The sequence below is a fragment of the Marmota monax genome, unplaced genomic scaffold (assembly GCF_021218885.2).
Source record: "Marmota monax isolate L192 unplaced genomic scaffold, Marmota_monax_Labrador192_F-V1.1 WCK01_AAM20220418_F8-fsc00097, whole genome shotgun sequence".
Taxonomy (NCBI): Eukaryota; Metazoa; Chordata; class Mammalia; order Rodentia; family Sciuridae; genus Marmota; species Marmota monax.
The window spans coordinates 3,488,856-3,514,434 of NW_026694162.1; the positions used below are offsets into that span (position 1 = coordinate 3,488,856).

At 33.5% G+C, this 25,579-nt stretch overlaps 1 protein-coding gene across 2 annotated transcripts in view; it reads left to right on the plus strand.

Annotated features, from left to right (window-relative positions):
* Positions 1-25,579, plus strand: part of LOC124107686 (E3 ubiquitin-protein ligase TRIM36) — a 36,290-nt gene that overhangs the window by 1,143 nt on the left and 9,568 nt on the right. The window contains exons 2-9 of one of the 2 annotated variants that reach the window (XM_058585983.1): positions 1,891-2,125; positions 5,358-5,387; positions 9,563-9,888; positions 12,608-12,754; positions 17,345-17,440; positions 20,219-20,472; positions 20,714-20,838; positions 23,731-24,021. In XM_058585983.1, the coding sequence (XP_058441966.1) occupies positions 1,891-2,125; positions 5,358-5,387; positions 9,563-9,888; positions 12,608-12,754; positions 17,345-17,440; positions 20,219-20,472; positions 20,714-20,838; positions 23,731-24,021 (1,504 nt within the window). The remainder of the gene's footprint in view (positions 1-1,890; positions 2,126-5,357; positions 5,388-9,562; positions 9,889-12,607; positions 12,755-17,344; positions 17,441-20,218; positions 20,473-20,713; positions 20,839-23,730; positions 24,022-25,579) is intronic. The other variant, XM_046465868.2, reaches the window with a different exon arrangement.

Sequence of the window (25,579 nt, forward strand, 5' to 3'; positions counted from 1 at the left end):
AAATGAGATAAACTGAATGTTCTGTATCTTTGGTGTGAATTGTAGGTGTGGTATCTCATTTCCAGATTTATTAAAATCCTGACAAATGGGCCTTTATTAAATATTTGACTGATGCAGCAAGAGAACTACAATGAAAGTGATAAAAGCATTTGTCTCTAGTGTTAATAAATCATTAAGGATTGTTAAAATTCTTTGTGACATTTTAAGGGAAATAGTTTAGCATACATTTTTGTTTAAGATAAATTATACTACATGCATATGTAGTATGTCAAAATACACTCTACCATCATGTATATCTAAAAAGAACAAATAAAAAAAAGATGTTAAAAAGGATGGGTGTATTAATTACATTTTAACTCTGTGTATTTCTACTAGTTGAAATCATTGTAAGGTTAAGAGTTGAAATGAGGTTGAGTCCTTTAATGTTGGACATCATTAAAATTGCAGAGATGCTGACTATAGATTCATAACATTTAAAATTCAGGTTACATGAGAAAACACATAGGCCAAGGAAGGGAAAGCAATATGAAGTAATTCAACTTTTTAGTTATAAGAATCTAAAATGTTTCTCATTTAAAATAAAGAAAGGAGGCTGATTCATAGTGAAATAGGCAGCGGGAGCATGGGAGGAATAGACGAACTTTAGAGGGCAGAGGTTGGAGGGGAAGGGAGGGGGCATGGGATAATTAATGATGGTGGAATGTGATGATCATAACTATCCAAAGTACATGTATGAACACACGAATTGGTATGAATATACTATGTATACAACCAGAGATATGAAAAAATGTGCTGTATATATAATAAGAATTGTAATGCATTCTACTGTCATATATAAATAAAAAAATTTACAAAAAGAAATAATGAAAGTCTATAGTATTGAAATACTTTTAATGGTGCCTTTTAATCCTCTACATCCTTTTAGTATTCATTAAGTGCTTTTATGGTAACGGCTTTGATATATAGCATGAAAGCATTAAGCATTTTAACTGCATTACAGCATATTAAAAATGGTGAAAAAATTGCTGATAATTCCACTTGTAAATAGATTTCAACTAGGATTCTGTGAACATATAGGCTAGCCTAGTTTTTATCAGCTTTTGTTATTTGCCACTCTCAAAACAATGTACCAAGTAAGAATACAATCTGTTCTTAGTGTTATATTTAAACTCCTTTTTTTTTTTTAAAGGAGAGAGAGAGAGAGAGAATCTTTTTTGTAGATGGACACAACACAATGCCTTTATTTTTATGTGGTGCTGAGAATCGAACCCAGGTCCCGCCTGTGCTAATCGAGCGCTCTACCACTGAGCCACAATCCCAGCCCATATTTAAACTTCTTTATTGAAGTAATTTTTTTAGAATATTACCGAGTTCCTAAATCATTGAGTTATTCATGATGATTTGAATGACTTTTTATTTTTTGATAGACTATTATGGTCTCCTGATATTTTATGCCAACTTCTTTTATACTTATATTTCTTTTTGTCTCGTGTCTGATCAGTTTTGCTTTTTCCAGTACTGGGGATTAAGCTTAGGCTGTGGCATGTGTTAGGCAAGTGCTCTACTGTGAGCTACATACCTTGGCCTTTTTATATTTTTATTTTGAAACAGGGTCTTACTACATTTCCCAGGCCAGACTTGAACTTGAACTTCTCCTGCCTCAGCCTCCTTAGTAGGTGGGATTACAGGTGCCTGCCCCCCTTGATTCTGATTTTTGAGCTATGGATATTGGAGGACAGTTGATGGCATAAAATTGGGTAGTCTGAGGGAGCTTCAGATTTTTAAAAATCTCTTAACTTTTTAAAGCATATGCTTTTCTACAAGAGCTATAAGCATAATAAAATACTGCCTTCTGTGAGCTTTTGACTCTTGATTTTGTTTTATTTTAAGGTGTCTATTAAGAATATCGAAAGAGAGCTCATTTGCCCAGCATGCAAGGAGTTGTTTACCCACCCACTGATTCTCCCTTGTCAACATAGTATCTGTCATAAATGTGTAAAAGAACTCTTATTGACTCTTGATGATTCATTCAATGAAGTGGGATCAGACAACTCCAATCAGAGCAGTCCTCGACTTCGGCTTTCCTCCCCTAGCATGGATAAAATTGACAGAATTAGCAGACCAGGTATGTGGCAGAACCTTGGTTGGGGTTGGGGTGGGGTACTTTCATGTTTAGGAATAACTGTGGAAAGAAAATTGTTTTTATCATTTTAAATGTTAAATTTTTCCAGGTGGATAAACTAAAACTATAATTATAAGAGATTACTCCCAGTTAAAATATGAAAATGAATTCTTGTTTTTTGATATGCCCTTAAAGCATATATTGGATATTGAACCCTATCTTTGTGATAAACCTCTTATTAACTGTGTCTATATTTAGGGGATATTCTGACCCTATGGTGTCTTTGATATGATAAAACATTGGATTAGTGATATACTTACCAGAGAAATATCCATATATGTAATACCCAAATAAATACTGCAGAATTAGAAATGGAACTACATAAAGGCAAGTCCTAGAAAACTTTATTTATAGACAAATTATTGGATATCATTTGAGAATTTTCTTTAACCATTCTTAATCCATTTTAAAAATAAGAATTTTGAACATCGCAAACAGCAGAATTCTGTAATAATATATAAAGTAGATCTGATTTAATATAGAGCACATATACTATTACTTTTATCATATTACCAACATGTAAATTGTTTCCTGTTGATGTAGTGTTACTTTTTCTTAGGTAGCTATTACAGGATTAACTTATTACAAAGTAACTTAAAAATCACTGGAGTTGCTGAAATTCTTTTTTGTGGGGGGCGGGTACTGGGGGTTGAACTCAGGGGTATTCTACCACTGAGCCACATCCCCAGCTTTATTTTGTATTTTATTTAGAGACAGGGTCTCACTGAGTTCCTTAGTGCCTTGCTTTTGCTGAGACTGGCTTTAAACTCATATTCCTTCTGTCTCAGCCCCCCAAGCTAGGATTTTGACTGGGATTACAGGCATGTGCCATTGTACCCGGCTAATGCTGAAATTCTTAGTACACAAAATTCTTGGTACTGAGGTCTGAGGTGGGTAAAAAATATGTTCTTGGTAGTATTTAAATGGCCATAAATTTCAGATCTCAGAGCTTCAGCTCTGTCCAGTTTGAGCTTTGAGATTTTAAATTTAATCCTTCTGTCAGTTTCTTTCTCTTATAGTATTAGGAGTAACTTTTTAATGATGTAAACTTTTTTCTTTTCCCCAGAGAAGGATGTCTTTCTCTAAGTCGCATATGTTAAAATTTTAGGTCACAAGCATAATAAACACAGAACAATTTTTCACTTTACCTTTTTGGTATAGAAATATTGTATAAATAGAAATATCATATATATATATATATATATATATATATATATATATATATATATATATTGTAAAATATTGTATTGTACAATACAATATAGATGCATTTTCATATTAGCTTAACCATTATAGGAAAACCAGCAGCCAGTTGATTCTAGACCTTCCTGTTGGAGACAGTGGGCCTTGGCTAGGATTAGAATGCTTGCCTTGTCAAAGAGGGCAGAAGCTGCTTGGCACCAAATGAATTTGTGGAATTGAGGGCACCAATCATCAGATTTACTATTTTGTCACAAACCTGGTAATGGTTTTTAAGTGAAAACATTGGCAGTTAATTCAAATTATTTAAGAATATTGTGCCAGCTCAACATAGTGCAGGACTGCTAAAACATGTCTTTGGCTCTGACTCCTCCAGCTTTTGTAGGTCATCAATGTATGCAGTCTTTATTTTAAATAATGTATGGGTGACCAATATCTGCTAGTATTGTAGAGGGGGATTCTGCTTCGAGCAGTGTGCTGAGCAAGTTCTGTCAACTGCCCGATTTCTCTAGCACTGAAGTTCTTTGCCTTATTGAATACCAGCTATATTCATTCAGTCAACAAATACTTTGAGTGCTCACTGGTTACCAGGTAAGACTAATTGCTGAAGAGGTAAATAAAATAGACCTATATTATGAAAAAGTGTACAATAACTAGCCTAGCATTGTACAATGGTTCATAAAGGATACCAGATTTAGAGTATAATTCTTTGTCAAGCACTCATACTGAGTAATTGAATAGATAAACTAGAGGACCCAAAGGGCGAGAATGCCTCAAATATGATAATCATTCCTGAAAGTTTGTATCGATGAATATAAATTTTAGGATTGTCCTCCACATGATCACATGATCATTAGGTTTAAACTAATAGAACTCATTCTATTACAGATGTAATGTTACTTATCTTCTGTTTGGACATTTGCCTGTAGTATTTTTTTGGACAGATTTATGGATTCATGGTTCAGTAATATCACTGCCCATCTTTTTTTCTGACAGGGTTTTTCTTTGTTTTTATCAGTTATACATACTTGAGAAGGAAAACAGAAACATTATTCACAGGTATCAGAAGGGGAAGAATAGAATTCTAAAAGTTACTTTTGCCGTTGGTTTAATAAAGAATTAGATTTGTGCTGTCCCATGTAGTAGCCATTAGCAACATGCAACTGTTGAGTGATTGAAATGTGGTTAGTCTGAAGTGAGATGTGCTGTAAGTATAAAATGAATTTTAAAGACTTAGGGTAAAAAAACATTAAAATATTTATATTGATTACATTTTGAAATGACAGTACTTTGAATATAGTGAGTTAAATAACATGTTATCAAAATTAATTACACTTGTTTCTTAATTTTTTTATGTGGCAACTGAAAAATTTAAGATCACATATATTTTAACTTTGGCTCCTGTATTTCATTTGGATAATGTTGCCTTAGACGTTTGATAGAGCTTTTTAGATAAAAGAGTTCCTTAAAAGGAGAGTAAAATTTGTGTGTAAAACATAATTGCATATTTTATAAAAAGAGCTATATTGTCTCATGCTTCTGATCATATATGTACAAGTTTTCTCTTTTTTAATTTTCCTGAAATAAAAAATGGAAAAAATATATTCAGTGCTAATAATGTTTATTTACAGAAAAAGATACCCAGTTTTAGTAATATTTGGGTCAGTAAAAGACAAACTTGAGAATTTGATTTACCTTTTTTTCTAACAGTTACCAGAAATAGGATTGTTTAAAAACATAAATGTATAGAACAAAGTATAGGTCCCTTAAGCACTGCACCAACAATGATGAATTCTGAATTCCAATAACTTGAATGTTTAAAAACCATGTGTACTGGGAAAAACACATTTTTACTGTTAATTCAATAATTGTATTATGTACAGGACACAGTTACTGCTTTATCTTTTGTTAACAAGTTGTGAATCTTCTCTTTGAAATTAAATTCTAAATCCAGCTTTCTGTTCATTGTTCACAGCTTCACAACGGAGATCTTTGGGGTGGAGAGGTAGAAAATGCTTTATTGCTTTTGTGGCCAAAGGCAGTATAGTGTTAAATTTAGATTATGTTATCTTGTGTATATATAAGGTTATTTAACATCAGTGGTCAAGTCTTCAAAATTATGTAGAAAATGAACAAATTGTGCTGAAACGACTTAAAGGTCAACATGACTAAAATTTCAAGCAAGTTCTGATGTTTTGAAGGGGGGAACACTGATTATTAGTGCTTGCATTTTGTCAGTATGCATGCAACACCTTTTTGAAGGAAATGATAAGTATTCCTTTTGCTTGTTCTTTTAAAAAATATATGGCACCTGAAAATTTCTTACATTTACTTAGTGGAACAAAGCTTAATATAGGAACATTGGGGAGACTAAATAAGCCAGTACTTTCTCATGTATTGGAAATTTTGATTACTTTGTTGATTATTTTTGCAGTTAATAACAATTGTTTCTTTTTTATGAATATGATGTCTTTTTATGTTTAAAGTATTGGCACCAGAGTTTTAACACCTGAGGTCTTAACCACTTGAGGTAGATAATGTACCCTCCTTTTTTTAGGCTTTCTGAAGTATTCTGTGTGAAAGATGGACCAACCTATCAAAAAAAAAAAAAATATTTTTTTTTTTTTTTTTTTTTTTTAAACTCTAGTTGACCTTTAAAGTAAAACGGACTACTTTTCTTGTGTAATGCTGGTGGTACCCTCTTGCTCTTTGGAGAATAAGAAAGACCTGAAATGTTATCCCTTTTCTGTTTTTCTTGCCTTCTTTTGCATCTGTTGTAAAGTTTTATAGCCATTCTTCAGTGAGGATTTAGTAAGTCTAAGACCATTTTAAATGTTGAAAATTAGTAACTAGAAGGAGAGAAATAGTTTTCCTAAAATAATTTTTTTCTTTGTTTTTTATTTTTGTTTTGGTACTAGGGATTGAACCTAGGGGAACTTTATCACTGAGCTCTATCTCCCCAGTCCTTTATTTAATTTTGAGACAGGATCTCACTAAATTGCTGGGGGTTTTGCTAAGTTGCTGAGGCTGGCCTCAAACTTGTGATCCTCCTGCCTCTGCCTCCTTACTTGCTGGGATTATAGGTCACCACTGTACCTAGCTTAAAATAAGTTTATTTCTTATTACCTTTTTGATTCAGAAGGTAGCTGAGAAAAATAGTTTTTGCAAGTTGAAGAATTCTAATATAATATTCAAAGAGTAAAGGTAATCATGGACATCAGATGGTCAGTATATGCCAAAAGAAACATTAATGTGGCAGTGTAAGGTATCAGCTCATTGCCAGACACCAGAAGCCCAACATGAATGCCTGGTGTGGGGAGTGGTAGTATACCAGTTGTTGGCTAGGTGTAATAGTGGGGAAGTTATATGCAGCCAGACTGTGGAAGAGGATGGTAACTAGCAGAAGTTTGGAACTTTTATTAATTGACTCTTTTTCTTTTGAAATACTTTATTTTCTCTTTGGTATTTAAATGGTAAAATATATGACTGAAAGTTGACTGTTTTGGAGAATTTGCTATAAATCAGTTTGCTTACATTTAATCAGTCTTTGAAGTGAAGATATATATATACAGGGAAAAGAATAAATTTTGCAAATTGATAGTATTAATATAATTTGCAAATATTGTGGTGCTACGAATTGACTATTGCTTGGCCTCCAATACTTCCTTCCCATTGCAAGCCATCATTAGTTTTCTTTTTCATTATATCATGCAATAAAGCAATATTGTAGTAGTGAGAATTGTCATTGTTTGGTTTCTTGATTTGGAAATCAAGAACATTTCTTTTTATGATAATGGAAATGTTCAGATTTGCACCATGCAATCTGGTAGCCGCTAGCCCCTAGTGCTCTTGCATATTCAAGCTGCAACTTGTGCAGCCAGAGAACTGAATTTTAAATTTTATTTAACTGAATTTAGATATCCACATTGGTTAATTACTATATAGCTATAGAAAGTTGAAAGTTGACTGTATGACATTGTATTCTTAGTTCCACTGTTTTAATTTTTTCATTAGGTTTACCTCCCCAGAATACCCTTGAATCTGTCCTGTTTAATTTTTTGCCCTAAACATATATTGCTTTTATCAAAACAGTGGTAGAAGTATAGGACAGATGAAATAAAATGTAAGTTTTGCAGCATTCATGAGAAAAAATTGAGAGCTTTCAAGATCTATATAGAAAAATAGCCAACATTTCTATTCAAATAAGTTAGGTTAAAAATACTCATGCCTTGATTTAACATTTTACCTGATTTAAGAAGTTCAATGTGATGCTTTACCCTTTCTTTTTGACTGCAAAAGTAAGTTAACAGGTATACAGAAAAGGGATGAAACATCTTTTTTGAAATTTCTAAACACGAAGACCAAAAATCTGAGTATCACCAGTAGTGTACATGTTAAAGCATGATTTTATTGTCATGATTTAATTTTGTTTTATCTCATTAATTGATCACAACCTTCATAAAACCAATAATAGCCTTCTTGTAAAAATAAAAATATTGACTATTGAGATAATTTATCCATTCATTTAAATTCCCATCACTTTGCTCATGTGTGGAAGCATGCAATTAATTGTGAATTTACATTTGTTAAAACTTGACCACTGCACTATACCTCTTCCAGAGTTGTTCAGTTTGTTTTTTAATTAAATGAAATTTTCATCAGCATGTGTTTTAAAAACAGCTTTGCTGCTTATTTCATTATATGCCTGCTGTGGTGTGAAACATCCTGGACTGAATTGCATGTTCTTAAAATTATTATAAGAAAATATATTTGGGTGGAAATTTCAAATTTTTATGAGAGATAAAATGCATATGTTTTCATATGCATTAAAGTTAAAATATCATTAGAGATATTAAAATATTCTGCATGTTTGTTTTATAAGTAGATTTGGGGGGCCTAATGCCATTTTAGCATGGTATTAAGTCACTTCAAATAAGTATTATTGTGGGCTGATTGTTATATTTTACCTATAGTGCTCTCATGCCAGGCATCAAGAGAGTGAGCATAATCATGTGCAAAGGCAGTATTAATGTAGACATTAAATGCGATAGACTGAGTTTAACCATTCATTTTCGGTATTAGATACATTGTAGTGTATAAAAGGATGCTGTAAATTATGAAGTTTATGTTTATATTAAGTGAGTTATTTTGTGGTCAATCAAGCTTACATACTTTAAAGAATAGGCTTTTAAATGAGAGGAAGGAATGTGGTGTGCATGCACCGATGTTCAGTGGACAACTGGATTTATGGGACCTAATTGGCGGTGAGAATTGTCATTGTTTGGTTTCTTGATTTTTTAAAAAATCAGGATGATAATATTAAACAAAATATGTTGTTTTATATTATAAAATTATTTGTAATATAACCCTTATATTTATAACAAATAAGTAATTTAATGATTCTTTGTTTCAGGTTATAAGAAGATAATAAATGGTTGGTTCCTCTTAAAGTTACTAAATTCTAGGTCTATGAATGAGTTTTTTACTCTTCTATAGATTGCACTCACTTAACCTAATGATATTGCCTAATGAATTTTTCTAGATAAAACAATACTACAGTGGGAAACCTTCTATTGTAGTGGTTCCTAAATTTTTGTGATCCATATATTCCTTTGAGAATAAAATAAAATTAGATTGTTCATATAAAATATGTATAAATAAATAGATGGGTGGAAAATTTTGTACATGGTATCAAAGAGTTTGTGGATCTGCCTGGAGATTTTCCATGGGCCTTAGCTTAAAGACCTGTGCTCTTTTTTGCATCCACCCATTTCCTCTCAGCTAAGACTGTGTTCATTTAAATGCCTTTGGATATAGTATATAAAAGTAACTGTATAAATGTCAATTATGTAATTTCAAAAGATCGTCCTCCCATGTAGTATTGTATTATGTTTTATCTTTATACCTGTATTTGTTTTAATATAGGTTTTATATGGGATTTACTGTATTTTCTTTTTCTCTTTGATCTGATAGCTATTTAAAAAGTTGAGCTTGTATTTTGCATATCAAATAAAAATAGTTTTTAGAAAAGAATGCAAATCAACTCAAATGGAACCATTTGGGGTATTATGCTTTTGGAATAGATTTGTAGATACATCTTTCTAAAACGTGACTCCTCTTTTCTTCATTTCAATCATTTTGCTACTGATGTAACTAAACAAGGATTCACTAATTATACAGGCTGGAAGCGCAATTCATTGACCCCTAAGACAACTACTTTCCCTTGCCCTGGCTGTGAACATAATGTGGATCTTGGAGAACGAGGAATCAATGGTCTGTTTCGAAATTTCACTTTGGAAACTATTGTCGAGAGATACCGGCAGGCAGCTAGGGCAGCCACAGCCATTATGTGTGACCTTTGTAAGCCACCACCTCAAGAATCCACCAAAAGTTGCATGGATTGTAGTGCAAGCTACTGCAATGAATGCTTCAAAATTTATCATCCTTGGGGAACTGTAAAAGCTCAGCATGAGTATGTGGGCCCCACCACTAACTTTAGACCCAAGGTAAGTTAGAATGTTATAAAATATTTAATGTTATAAAAATATTATGAGGACTGGGATTGTGGCGCAGTGGTCAAGCACTTGCCTGGCATGTGTGAGGCCTTGGGTTCGATCCTCAGCACCACATATAAATAAATGAAGTAAAAAAGCCATTGGCAACCAAAAAATATTAAAGAAAAAAAAAAGGTTGAGTCTGGAACTTGACAGAAAGAAAGTAACATTAAAAGGAATAGTACAAGAATCTAAGACCCAGTCCACTTATTTGGAGTTATGTAGTATGGGGCTAAAAATCTCCCTCTTAGAAGGCCAACCTTTAGATAAACTTGGGTTTCATTCTATTAGAATCCAGTGTAATCCAATATAATAAGTGAATCTTCATACTGATAACTCTGAGTAATAGGGGAAAGATATCTCTCTGATTGGAATGTTTTAGAAAGCTTTTATGCTTTAGTGTGATAGACTCAAAATTGCCCATAAGTTTTGGTTTGGAAACACATTTTTTTTTTTCTGATATTTGTAGTTAGCTTAAATTGTGCTATGAGTAAAGGGCAATTGCAGCTTGATATTCTCAATATTCTGAAGTTTAAAATATCTCAGGTAGAATATGCATTGTCTTAAACATTCTGGATAATTTGTTTAATAATGCTCACAAGAACCTTGTGATTTATCGTATGTTCTGCTATGTGACTATGTGACTGAAAAGCAGAATGGTTTTTGGATATCTTCATTTTCTGATTTATATAGATTTAAAAAAAACTTTAATTTGATTTTTTTTTTGGGGGGGGGGGGTACCTGGGATTGAACTCAGGGACACTTACCACTGAGCCATATCCCCAGCCCTATTTTGTATTTTATTTAGAGACATGGTCTCACTTAGTTGCTTAGTGTCTTGCTTTTGCTGAGGCTGGCATTGAATTTGTGATCCTCCTGCCTCAGCTTTTTAAGCTGCTGGGATTACAGGCGTGTGCCACCACACCCAGCTATAATTGATTGTTTTAAAAAATTTCTTACAGCATAGTAACTTGTAAGAATATGAAAGTATAATTCCATTCTTAAGTGTAAGACCTTCAATTTGTGTTAAAAAAGAGAAAAATCTCCAAAGTTATATGGAAACTATGAATTGTTTCTTTTTTTTTTTTTTTTTAAAGAGAGAGAGGGAGAGAATTTTTTAATATTTATTGTTTAGTTCTCGGCGGACACAACATCTTTGTTTGTATGTGGTGCTGAGGATCGAACCCGGGCCACACGCATGCCAGGCGAGCACACTACCACTTGAGCCACATCCCCAACCCCTGAACTGTTTCTTAAATAGTGTAGGACTGGTAGAGTAAAGCAGTAACAATCTACGCTTCCACATTTTGAATGACTCTTCTCAAACTTTCTCATTTGGCAATAGATTTATTAAATAGCTTTTTGTGTTCTTTATCTCATTTTAAACACTCAAGGTCATTGATTTTTAAAGATTTTTGAGTTCAACATGGTGTTTTAATATTTCTTTTAAAAGATTAATTAAATCAGTTAATCTATTCTATCATAAAAGGACCTATGATTATTAAATTAATTATATTTAGCTTGAGTTTTTGTGAGTTAAGGATTTCATTGTTTTGAGCATAAACTACATTTACCATATGCTGAAAGATTGATAAGAACCAGAGAAATATAAGTAAGGTTATATTGAAAAAAAGTATTTTTTCCCTTAGTAAGTGTATAATTTAATATAGTATAATTCTAAAAGGGGATGCATTGTGCTATAGAATATTTGCATTTAACTTTCAGGGTTTTTTCCCATATTTTTAGTTATAAATGGACACAATACCTTTATTTTATATGTGGTGCTGAGGATTGAACCCAGTGCCCCACATATGCTAGCTACCACTGAGCCACAACCCCAGTCCCAACTTTCAGGGTTTTTTTTTATCATTTCTTATAGAAAGCCAAACTTTGTATTTTACTTCATGTGTAATGATTTTTGAGAATGTAGGAATTTGAATATTCTGAAAAGCTTTGAGATATTTTCTACTGTTTTTTCTCCTGAATCTATATCAGTATTAACGTTTTCCATATTGTACTTTTTTTTTTTTAACTTGTAAGTTATCGGACCAATTTTCGTTTGCTAAAATCCAGTCTGTTGGAACCATAAACAACTTTTTAATTTCATTTACACACTAAAAATACCCCCTTGTTTGAAATGAAAATAATTATTTTACATAAAATTTCAAAAGTATAATGATAAATTACAAAATAAATAAAAATGTAGAAATGTGTAGAAAACACAGTTGGTCAGTGTGATTGTAATTGGTTTATAAAAGCTAACACATTGGAAGATTACATCATAATGTGTTCCAAGATTCTCTTAGCAACAGACTTTTTGTAGGAGTGGTCAGGCTATAGATTCTCATAAGTTGTTCTGGTGTCTTATAGAAATATCCATCAAGGTCATTAAGAATTGCCTCGTCTGTGTGGTTGGAGGGCCTTTCAAGCTTGGTTAATCTTTCTGCTAGGAGTGAAACTTTCATTTTCTTATCACCACATTTAAGAGAAAAAAAATCTCTAGATTTAAACTGAAAAATGGTAATTTAAATACAGAAATTTTTTATTTTTTAATATTTTTATTCACTAAGTGAATATTTACTGATTTTATAACACAAATGTTTATATTTTGGGACTTCATTAGATTACTGAAACCTAGATGCTTAATCATAGTTTATTCCTTACTCAATAGGTTTTAATGTGCCCAGAACATGAAACGGAGAGAATAAACATGTACTGTGAATTATGTAGGAGGCCAGTTTGTCATCTCTGTAAGTTGGGTGGTAATCATTCCAACCACCATGTAACCACTATGAGCACTGCCTACAAAACCTTAAAGGTAGGACTTGTTTGTTGTTTTGGAACTGAATTTTGATTCTTTGTAACTTTACCTTAAGCCTTTAAGTTTTTATTTATGAAATTATGGCTTGCAAAGTGAGCCATTTTACAGAAATGAGTTAACAATGTAAAGTATTACTTAATAATCTACTGATTGAATTACTTCCTATTAACTTTTACACATGAATCTTATAAAAACTTGTAAAGTTTGATTAGTAACAAAGTAAGCAGTGGTGTAGCCTCTTTTTTATTTCTTTTTTTCTATTAAGCAATATATTAAAGAGGAATTAATTCATCTATGAAACTACCACTCATTTTAATTATCACCTGGTTTTTTTTTAATATCATTATTATTTTTTTTTTAATGTGGTGCTGAGGATCAAACCCAGGGCCTCACGTGAGGCAAGCACTCTACCACTGAGCTACAGCCTCAGCCCCTTATCGCCTGTTTTTAACACTATGTATATATATTTTTTGGTCTATATCTAATTGCATATATACACAGTTTTATACTTTGTGTTTTATACCTATATCACACTTAGTATTCCCTCTGTTGTCTTTGAACTTGTAGAAAACAAGTATACTTATTTTAATTCTTTTTGTCTACTAATTCTCTCACCTTTGTTATGTCTAGGTTTGTTTTAATTGATTTTTCTCATTATTCTTCATATTTCCCTTTGATTACCTAGTAATTTTTATTGGCTGCCATGTATTGTAAATTTTACCTTGGTGTTGGATCTTTCTGTATTCTTAAAATAGTCCGTGTGTGTGTGTGTGTGTGTGTGTGTGTGTGTATGGTGGGGGGATGCTGGGGGTGGCCTATAACATGCTAGTCAAGTGCTTTACCACTGAGCTACATTCCCAGCCTCAAATATTCTTGAATTCTTATTGGGTATGTGATTAAGTTACTTGGAAACTTGCTGTTAAACCTTGTTAGGCAGGACAGAATGGCATTTTGTTCTAAGGCTAATTTTACATGGTTATAGAGGGTAAAACACTTTGGTTACCCTTTCTGATGGCCTATAATTTTGAAGGTTTTTAAGTTTAACTATTTTGTCTGGGTGGTGGGGAACAAGCACTACTTCCAGCCTTATGTGAGTTCCTGGAATTGTTCCCTCTTTGATCCTTTGGGTCATATTTTCCTTGTCCCCTGGTAATATCTTCATACACGAGTTGATAGATACTCTGTTTTGTACATTTCTTTACAGCTATCTCTTCTTCAGTATTAAGCCTTACAGACATGGGCTTCCTGTACTTCCAGCTCCATCTACATTCATGGGAGTCCCTGGTCCCCTTTTGAGTTCTCTTCTGTACTAGGCCTTAGAAACCTCCAGAAAGTAAGCTAGGGCAATTGTGGGCTCGTCTTTGTGACCATCTTTCAAGGAAAGGTTTTTCTTTGTTTTTGTCCAGTGTATTGAGCGCTGTTTTATATTTTGTTAGGTTGTTTCAAGTGGTAGAGTAAATCCATTTTTTGTCACTTTGCCTCCATAGCTTTCCCCACATATTACTATCTGTAATTAAATTTAACACCTTTTTAAAGGTTTCAATTTCTTGTTTTAACCTTACACAAGCTGTTCAAATTTTTTTTCTATTACCTGGAATCAGTCTTTAATAATAGCATACACTTAAGCTATTATGTTAGAGCAAACTGTGTTTCTCCTCTGTTTTCTGGTCAGAGGTGGGTTTTATAAACTTTTCACGCAGAGTTTGAAATTAAAGAACACAGAGGCTCATTTCAGTTTTCTCATTACAGAGAGTTGGTTGGCTCATCTTTACTTTACCCTCTCTACAGCTATATCTGCAATAGGTAATGGACATTTTACAGAAGAATGTTTCCTGAGGAATTTTTGCTAGTTTTGTTTCCCATTGATTTATTTCCTTTCATTTCTAAAGGAGGAATTTAAGAATCTTGTTCCTGTACTACCATCTCTTCTGGTTTTGATTTTAGAGAAGTTATTAACAAAGAGGACCTAGAAAAGTAAAAAATGCAAACATCCTTGCAAATAGTCCTCATTGAATCAGGAAGTAAATAATACTGCATTTGTGTTTTAGGGTATTTTATTTATACTGTTTTTGTGAAATTTGTGGTGAATAGTATTGTTTTCTGAAATAGCTTTGGCACTTGACTAATTGTATCATTGTATACTCTTTCTTCCTACCATTTTGTTTTGAACCTTTTCAAAGGTAGAGCAAAGCCATCATCTTTAAAATTGTAGAGCTGAGAGCAGGGACCATCCTAGTTATGTATCGTTTCTACATAAAGATATTCATTGTATTGAATGACTTCCCCTTCCTCTCATCCTTCTTTGTTTCTTGTCTCTAATGTTTCTATAGTACCTTTCATTAAGGACGTGATTCAAAGAGGAAAAGAGTGGCTCTCAAACTTTTGGGAGTGTTAGCCTCACCTGGGGCACCTGGTTACAACTACAGAGGCCAACTCTGTACACTTCAAGGGCCTTAGGCCTCTATGTTCTTTAATCGTGCTCAGGAGACTCAGATTTGAACCACTGTTCAGAGGAAAGCTTCTGAGAAATTGTGAGTCCTAGAGAAATTAGCCTCCGACCAGTTCCTGGAGAACTGGAATGTGGAGTTGTTAAAAATTACTTCCACTCTTGGGTAAGCTTCCTGCCTTGCCATTTTACATTTTACTTTTGTTGTCAATGTCTGATTCTTTGTTTGGAGGCCTATGAATAAATGATATATAACATACTGATTCTTGGTTTAATACAGTCTGCCTAGGTCTGAGGGCATTAAAAAAGAGTAAGGCTATCTCAGAGAAAGGATGTAATTGGCTGTAGACTTTTTCTAAGCCTTAAAACTCAGTGGGTGTGAATGATGGTGCTCTGAGACTGTGTTTCTGAATTTTATCATCTATTCTTGTCTGGTCCTTACATCTTTGGAAGAATCAACATTTGTTATCCCAATTAACTTATCTTAGTCTTCTTGTAATTTAGGCTGTCTTAGAACTTAGCCTCACTTGGATTTACATGACCAAATTCAGCTCTTTGCCATTAAAGTTGAAGAAAAAAATGAGTACCATCCACCAGTACTTAGTACTTCTGGTCCCATCCTGGGCCCAACAGGGACAGTATTAGAAGAACTGCTATTTGACTTGCAGCTTGGTGCTGGAGAAATGCCCCTCAGCCCATGGAATAGTGATTGGTGTCCTATGCAGTAAGGGGGTTTCTAGTTCAGTTATTGATTGTATGATGTGCTTTTATGAGCTTTTGTTTCCTCATCTGTAAAATCCTGGGTTAAAACATAAGAATTTATGTATTTTCTTAAATCCAATAATTTCTGGTCTCGTTCTTTCTTTAATGGCCAGAAATCTTGTTCCTTTGCTTAACAGGTCAGGTCCTCCTTCTCTCCAGTGAGCCATTAAGGACACTCACTGTGTCTAATTCCTCTGAAATAGAGATATGGGTCCTGCAGAACTCGTCACTTTTATTTTTGTATACGTTCTCTTTCCTTGTTATGTGGTCTAAGGAAAAAAAAAAAGAGGAAGATGCTGGGGTAGGAGACTCACTTCTTCAATTGCTAAAAGTGATCTGTCCCTCTTCCTTTCTTGCCTACTCTTCCCATTTCAGATCATCAGCAGTGACTGAGACACTGAATTGCTCAAATCCTGTCAGGCCAGCAGCTTGTGAGATGTTTCCTGGTTGTACTTATTGTTTTTCAGACTTCGAAAACTTTATCCAACTTTTTATGCTCTGGTGCTTTCAGGGCTTTTTTTTTTTTTTTAAAGATATACTTAAGATATAATGCATAGTATCTTTTTTAGGCTAGACTAGGGAACACACCAAAATCTATGGTGTTATTTCTATGGAAAATGATAGACTCCCTTGTAACTAATTATTCAGTAAACTTTGGGAATTGACTATTTTAAAAATAAATCTGTATTTTCATTATTGTGTAATTATTTAATGAATATGTAGGCTGGGTTAGGCTAGGAAGATTACTTTGAATTGTTATTTATTGCTTTTTCCATTATGGATGGGTGGGTGTGAGTAAATTATAAAATCTGATGGAAAACAAGACTGAATTTCTGCCCTTCCATTTACTTAGAGACCTTAGGAGGAAGAGTTCTGGGATTGCTAATGAAACAACAAAAATGTACTATTTGTATATTTAGAACTTTTAAAATTATGTTTAGAATTTTTGAATAAGTATCACTTTTATTTTTTCCAACTTGATTTTTTTTTTTTTTTTTTTTGTGGTGATACTAGGGATACTCTGCTTTTGAGCTACATGCTACATCCTAGCCCTTTTTATTTTGAGACAAGGTTCTGCTACATTGTCCAGGCTGGCCTTGAACTTGTGATCCTTCTGTCTCAGCCTACTGAGCAGTTGAGATTAGAGGTGTGTGCCACCATGTTTGCTTCCAACCTGATTTTAATCTTCCCCGTATCATTTGGCCTCTTTGCTTAAATGCTAGTAACTATTTACCTTGGGTTCATAAGGATTACCACCAGATGACTGATTTTACCACCTGTTCATCATAGAGGATGAATACTGTTTAATTTTTAAAAATTCTGCAATGCCTTTGGTAAGCTTGTTTTTGTACATTTATGTTATGAATATGTTTCAACAGGAAAAACTTTCAAAGGATATTGATTACCTTATTGGTAAGGAGGGTCAGGTGAAGAGTCAAATTTCTGAACTAAACTTGTTAATGAAGGAGACAGAGGTAAGTGACAGACTGGTTTGCATAGTTTTCATTTATTCATCTAGGCATTCATTTATTTGTTCATGAATTCCTGACAGTGTTATGTGAACTGGGAACACATAAAAGTTGTATTAGATCTCATTCCCACTTTTCTGGGACTAGCAAAACAAATGTAATTATAATTTATAATGTTACATAATCAGTGCTATGGTAGTGAGTGAGTGATATTGGAACAGAGGAAAGAATGATTGTGGGACACATAAGGTATCAAAAAATGATAATAATGGAAATATGATAGCTTTTACAATTATCTGTATTTTAATAAACTTACAGATAGCATTTGGAAAATGTAGTATGCTACATTGCATGGCTATATATTTTATATTGCATGGATAGGATCATTTGTTTAAAATTGCAGGTGTTCCTGAGTACATGCTCTGCATTTGTTTATGGAAAGATAGTATTTTGGTGTTTGTGGCTCCATAGTTTGTGATAGCCAGAAAGTGAAGATTGCCCAAATACCTGTTTCAGTAGTGAAGTACAAATAGCAATATGAGCAAAGGATCCAATAACCACACACAACAGTGTAGAGCAATCTAGCTATAATATTGAAAGGAAGATGCCGGATGCAAAGGAGTATATACTCTATGATGACATTTATAAAAAGTACCCCAATGGTGAGACCAGACCACAAGTTTAAAATTCAGGGTAGTCATCAATGATAGGGGAGAGTTAATGTGTGTGGAGGTTTCAAGGATAACTTCTAGGATGCCAGTGATGTTCTTTAATATGGATGTGATGTTAGTTGCATGGTGGTGTTTGTAAAGATTCATCTATCTTCATATTTTTTTGTAAATCTGTTTTTATATTAGGTTTCATTAATAAATAAGAAAAAGTTATAGTGAATTTAAAATATAGCTGAAGAGGGTAGGACTGGATTATTTTAAAATTCCGAATATTCTTCATTGGCTTTGATGTATACCTGTTTCTCTTCTCTATTTTAAACAAAGCTCAGAACCACTACTCCTGATCACTTTAAAAGTTATAATTGCTGGGTGTGGTGGTGCACACCTGTAATCCCAGTGGCTCAGGAGGCTGAGACAGGAGGATCTCAAGTTCAAAGCCAGCCTCAGCAAAAGTGAGGCACTAAGCAACTCAGTGAGACCCTATCTGTAAATGAAAAAGAAAATAGTGATGGGGATGTAGCTCAGTGGTCAAGTACCCTGAGTTCAATCCTGGATGCAAAAACAAAACAAAAAAAGTTATAATTAAAAATACCCTGCTAGTATGGGACTGTTACTTCTCAGAAATTTGTTTTTTTTGTCTTTGGTCATTTTGCCTTGTAGATTCTTTCAGTCATGCTGCCCTTCTCATCAAAGTAAAGGGAAACCCAGTATTTGTTTTGGGGTTTATCAGTAGATAGAAAATCGAGGAACTTAAGCATCAGGTGTTCATGTTGTACTGATTTCTTAAGATCCTGGGGAAATGGGTGAATGTTTTTCTATTTTTGGCTTATCAGTAAGAATCTTCTGCAATAGAGAATTTGTCTCTGTTTTTGACTTTTACTCAGTGATCATGTTGGCACTGTCTTTGTATCTACAATTATACTTGGCTGGAAAAAAGTCTTAATCTTTGTATAATTGTATTTCTGAGTTTAATGTTGTGATACGTCATGGAAATTCTATCAAACTGTCACTATTTTCTGCCCCTTCACTTTTTTAGTAAGTGTAACTTCTGGGGTTAAGGAAACAGAGGAAATCTGGAAAAAATTTTGTTCTATTATAATTGTTGGCCAGAAGCCACTTGAAAGCACACAGTGCACTGTTACCATAGATCACTAGCTTTTAAGAATGTTCTGATAGACTTCTTTTGGTTGGTTCTATTATTATAAGTGATCTGCTGTTCACTTTCAAAATTCTCTTGAGCTTTTGAATTCACAAATGTTTTAATAAACACTACAGATGGGATCATTTTATGACAAAGTACATAAAACTATGTATACAATGATAAGAATGTTTAGAGTGTGTTACGTTGTAGTATGCATTTTATGTAAATAATTTAGCTTTTTGTAATCTTCACAAAAAACAACAAAAATTACTTTGGTGGGGCAGGGGAGAGGCTCTGGGCATTGATCCCAGGGTCTAGTACATGGTAGGCACATGCTTTAACACTGAGCTGTAACCCCAGCCAGGCTCACAGTTTTCAAAAGAGAAAAACTCATGCATAGAGAAGTTAAATAATTTATATAAGGTCACATAGCTGTCAGGATTTAAATTATTTTTAAATTAATTTGAAGAGGAGACTTACGTTTTAGTTTTGTGGCTGTGATTTAACTTTAAGAAAATTAGAGTATTATAGAAAGGGTTAAAAAAACCTCTGAATTCAAAACTCTAGAAGTGTGTTTTCTTACATATTAACATATTTAGTTAAATCAGTTCATTTCTGCTTCAGATTTCTTCCTTTATATGTAACTGAAAATTATGTAAATTTATGTAAAAAAATAAATTGTCTATTGCTGGACTTCGGAGGGAAAAAGCCTAATGAAGTACAATATTATAAAATTACAAAGTAAGTGTAAACAAAATTTGTCAGTTGTTCTTTGCTAAGTATATTTGATGCCAAACTATTGTTTTGAAAATTTCAGAAATTTTTTTTCTTTGTAATATCTGGATTTGTTCTGTTGAATTTTGATAATTTCTTCATCATAGATAAATATGATTATGTAGGACTTTGTGAGAAGACATTTGGGTTTTGCTGATGAAGTAATGGTGTAAGTAATGCTTGTTTGTTTTATAATAGTGCAATGGAGAGAGGGCTAAAGAAGAAGCAATTACACATTTTGAAAAGCTGTTTGAAATTCTAGAAGAGAGGAAATCATCTGTTCTGAGAGCAATTGATGCATCTAAGAAACTAAGATTGGACAAATTTCAGACTCAAGTGGAAGAATATCAAGGACTTCTAGAGAACAATGGGCTTGTGGGCTATGCTCAGGAAGTGCTTAAGGAGACCGATCAGTCTTGCTTTGTACAGACAGCGAAGCAGCTCCACCTAAGGTATTTTCTTTTTCTGGTACTTTAGAATCTCTTTAGTAATGTCACTCAATGCCACTGTGTATTTCCACTTTGGCTCCAGAGTGATTCAAATGCTGTGTTAATGTGAAGTAATGCCTTTCTTCATTCTTAGCATGAGTGTTGAGTGAAGTGTAAGTTTTTCTTTTGTTCATCACATTGCAGATATTTAGTCTGATTTGCCTTTTTAAAGAATCATATTTATATAAGATGTATCTGTCTGCAGAATACATAAAGCTACAGAATCTTTGAAGAGCTTTAGACCCGCAGCTCAGACATCTTTTGAAGACTATGTTGTTAACACATCTAAACAAACAGAACTTCTTGGAGAATTGTCATTTTTCTCTAGTGGTAAGTCTTAGCAAAGGCAAAACATAATTTTAGTCTGAATTTACACTGTAAAGAAAAACACAGTTCTTGCCAGTGTATGCCTCTAATCTCAGTCACTTGGAGGGCTGAGACAGGAGGATTGCAAGTTGAAGACCAGCCTGTGCAACTCAGAAAGACCTTTTATCAAGATGAAATTTAAAAAGGGCAGGGTGTAGTTCAATGGTAGAGTGCTTGCCTATCTTGTACAAGTCCTGGGTTCAGTCCTCAGTACTACAAAAACAACAAAAACCACCACAATTTTCTTTATTTTGACATTAAAAAAGCAACATCTCAGTTGCCCAGGATTATTAAGTCCTGAAGTTATATCCCATTTATGTTTTTATGCATAAAAATATATTCTATTAGCTAATATGTTTTTAAATATTGGATAAATGACATCATGTTAAGTATCCCTTTTTTAAGTTGCTTTTTAAAAAATTAAGTTTAACTTATTAACACATGGAATTTCTGGTTCAAAGTTGTATATGTTTATAATATTTAATCAGTAAATAAATCATTTCCCTACTGAGAGACTATTTGTTTCTACTTTTTCTCTATTATAAGTGATGCTGCGTTGAATGTCTATGTGTCAGGCTTTTTTGGTACACATATGTGAGTTTCTCAAGGGCAGAAACCTAGAAATGGAATCTGGCATTTAGGTGTTTATATTGCTGTGTTGTTTTGCCGGGTCTGCCACAACACAGGGCCACAGATTAAGTGGCTTAAACAGCAGCACTTGGCTAAATGTCTAACTCCAAGGTGTTGGTAGGGTTGGTTTCTCCTTGGCTTATGGATGGTCATCTTCTCTCTGTGTCTTCACTTGGTCCTCCCTCTGTACAGGTCTGGGTCCTAATTTTTCCTTTTAAGGGACACCAGGGCCCAGTATAATGACCACATTTTAATTTAATTTCCTTTTTAAAGACCTAATCTCCGAATGCAAAAAAAATTTTAAAGACCTAATCTCTGAACGCAATCACATTCTAAGACCTGTACTCCATTCTGAGGGTTAGGACTTTTAGCCTTTGAATTTGGCAGGAACACAGTTTAACCCATATTACTCGCTTAGTTTTTGTTTTGCTACCTTCTCAGGAAGATCTTCCTTTTTTTTTTTCCTTCCCATCTTGTTTCTTTCCTGTCCTTCAGCTTCTAGTGATGGTGAATGATCACAGTCCTTAAAAAGTTTTAGTCTATTTGCTCTGCAGGTATAGATTTGTGGATTTGTACATTCAAAGGAAATTTGATTGTTAGATTACCGTTATCTCCTTGCTTTTTGAAGGCTATACTGAATCTGATATTGTTTATTATGAGTATCTTATTTTTCCAAATGGATATTTATTATTTCAAATGCTGATTCTACTTCATCCACTGTACTCCCTGCTTCTAAACTCTATACCTAAATTGTTTTTATGAGTTCAAGATCTTTCCTTTCCTCTGGATCCAAAAACTAACTAAAAGGATGAGGTTGCATGTGGATAATCTTGGATTATCCCCAGTGTATAACAAAGGCCCACTTAAAGGATGGGTGAGAATGAATAGTAATCACCCAGCTTCCTGTTAATGCATGTTCCCTTAATTTCTCCCTATGTACACATTTGTTTTTTTACAAGCTATGCTTCTAGAAAAGAAATGAAAGGCTATGGATATTTATGCTATTCTGTAACTTGTTTCTTTTTTAAACTTTGGAATGTATTTTAGATAATTATTCCATATCTAATTGTGGCTGTATAATGTTCAGGTGTATAAATGCACCCTTCACAGACATATTTATATGCTGCTTGTATGTAGCTGGGGAATAAAGAGAAGAAACTCTGTTTTTCATTTCATGTCCTCCTCTTGTTAACAAGTTGTCTGTGTGTGTGTATGTAGTGTATATAAGTGCATGCATGTGTAACTTTTATTGCATATTGTTCTTTTATCTTCCAAGTTTATAAATTTAGTCTTAGAATTATACTTATACACAAATATTTAACTGTAATATTTTAATCATTGCATTTTTAGTGAAATATTAGAAACCTGTTTCCTGAAGTAAATGTTAATATACCTATACAATGAAATATTTTAGAGCAAAAGTATGGATAAAAAACCATACAAAATTGTGATTATCTTTGAATTTCCTAAATTTTTTTGTTTGTTTTCTTTAATTTTTAGTTTTCTTGGTATGTATCATATTTGTACTAAGAAAAATTAAATTGCTTTGCAGTTCTGCAGAAGAGGATATGAAAGGAAATTACATAATGTCCATTGAGAATTTGTTTGAAATAGTCAGCACTTAGATTTCAAAATATTAGAATAATCGTTCATGGGAGAATGTATTGAAAAATGTCAAGTCCAAAGCTGTTATTTAGTACAGGGAAGGCATATAGTTAAAATATTTAGTTTATCAGAATTAATAATGATAATAAATGACTGAATCAGTAATTCAGTTTTAATTCTTGTCTTTTAAATTTTTCTCATTTTAGTTATAAATACACATACCTTCATATATATATATATATATATATATTTTTTTTTTTTTTTCTTACACATAGTATTAAAAAATTAGAAAATTCTTAGACAAGCTGGGGCTGGTGGCACACACCTGTAATTCCAGCTATTTGGGAAACAGGCAAGATGATTAGAAGATTTTAGACCAGCCTGGGAAAATTCTTGAGACCCTTTCTCAAAAATTAAAAATAAAAACGTCTGGGAATGCCGCTCAGTGATGATAGAGAGCTTGCAAGGTCCTGGGTTCAGTCCTCCGGTAGCACAGGAAAAAAAAAAAAATGCTTGGATGGTACAGAAGTCCTTATCCAGTGCAACATTTTTACTGGGGAAAAATACAGGTTTGGAAATATCAGTATTTTAACATTGTTTTCTATTTCATAATTCTTTCAGGCATAGATGTGCCTGAAATCAATGAAGACCAGAGCAAAGTTTATAACAATGCCTTGATAAATTGGCACCACCCAGAAAAGGACAAAGCTGACAGCTATGTTCTTGAGTATCGGAAGATTAATAAAGATGAAGAAATGATGCCGTGGAATGAGATAGAAGTGTGTGGCACAAGTAAAGTTGTCTCTGATCTTGAGGAAAACTGTCACTATGCTTTCAGAGTGAGAGCTTACAAGGGTTCCATCTGTAGTCCCTGTAGCAGAGAACTGATTCTTCATACTCCTCCAGCTCCAGGTATTGGGAAAACTGAGAATTTTAAAAGGGCAGACTTGGATGAGACCTTGATTGTATCAACTAGTCAGTGTCTCTACCTAGATAGACCTACATTGAAACCACCTTTTGCTTTTAAAAGACTATAGACAAGCTGGGCCTCGTGGTGCACACCTTTAATCCCAATGGCTTGGAAGGCTGAAGCAAGAGGATTGTTGAGTTCACAATTTAGTGAGGCCCTAAGCAACTCAGTGAGACCCTATCTCTAAATAAAATATTTTAAAAGGGCTGGGGATGTGGCTTAGTAGTTAAGAGATCCTGTGCTCAATCTCCAGTACCAAACCAAAAAAAAAAAAAAAAAAAAAAGGACTCCAGACAAGTAGATTCTATACCCAGCTGGGATTTAGAAATGAACTGAGTAGTTGAATTTCACCTTTTCACCTGGTTAGGCTGAGAACAGGATTAGATTTTGACTGATGTCAGTCAGAGAAAAACATGAAAGGAAGACATTTGAGTTAGCAGGGCTAAATTGAGGCTAAAATAGCATCAGTGCTACTTTAAAATCTTAAAATAGTCTAATTCTATTTTTGAGTCAGTTTATGAAAAGCTTTACCATGTAGGATTTAGGTACATATTTTTCAAATTTATTGGTATAGTATCCTGAAACTGAATTTCAGTTTAATCTGATTCAGAGTTGCCTAGGTTTTCTAACTCAGTGTGATTCTCAGCACATAAGGATGGGAGGCATATATTAGAACCACATGGATAGCTCCAAGTTAAAATCCACTGATACTACTTATAAAGATTTTCATGAATTAAAATGATTTACAGGCTAGTTGATGTTCATAAAGTGTGTCCATGGACGAGAGATTTTACTACTGAAGTTGCACTGAGTTTGGCTAGCAGGAAAACATTTTGCCCTGTAAGTCTCTGCCTTAGAGATTCTTCACTTGGTTTTTAGAATTCATTGCCCCTTGCCCATATTTGGTGGCTTATATACTTATATTTTTTGCACTCAGTCTTTCCTTTTTTTGACCAAAATAGAGAGGATAGCAGTGCAATATACATGCACCTTGTGACTTTAAAAAAAAATTAGAATACATATACATAGGATTGGCTTAATTTTTTTCATTAATTTTAATAAAATCTGATAGTTTTAGTCTGAATTTGCAAGTATTAAGTAAATATTTTAGGGTTATGCTATTTCCTCTTTCTTTTCTAGTGTTTTAACTAAAACTAGAAGAAAAAGAATCTTGGACATAGTTGCTGTATTCAGTGATGTAGTTGGGTGGGGGAGGAGGAAAGGAATTGGTAAGGGTCATTGTCTTTTCCTCCAAGAAAAGCCACATGAATAAGGTGACCCTTTAAATGTATTGTGCAAACCTGGGGGCTTTGTAGATAGGAAGCAGGAATAATTATGCTAGGACACTAGGCATTACCAGAAAGACTGGTTTGCCTATATTTAGGGAATGATTTCAGCTTGCTGGCAGTAATTTTTAAAAATTGTGGTATAACAGAAAATTTACCATTTCAGTCATCTTTCTAAATGTACAGTTCACACTGAGTACATTCACAACATTGT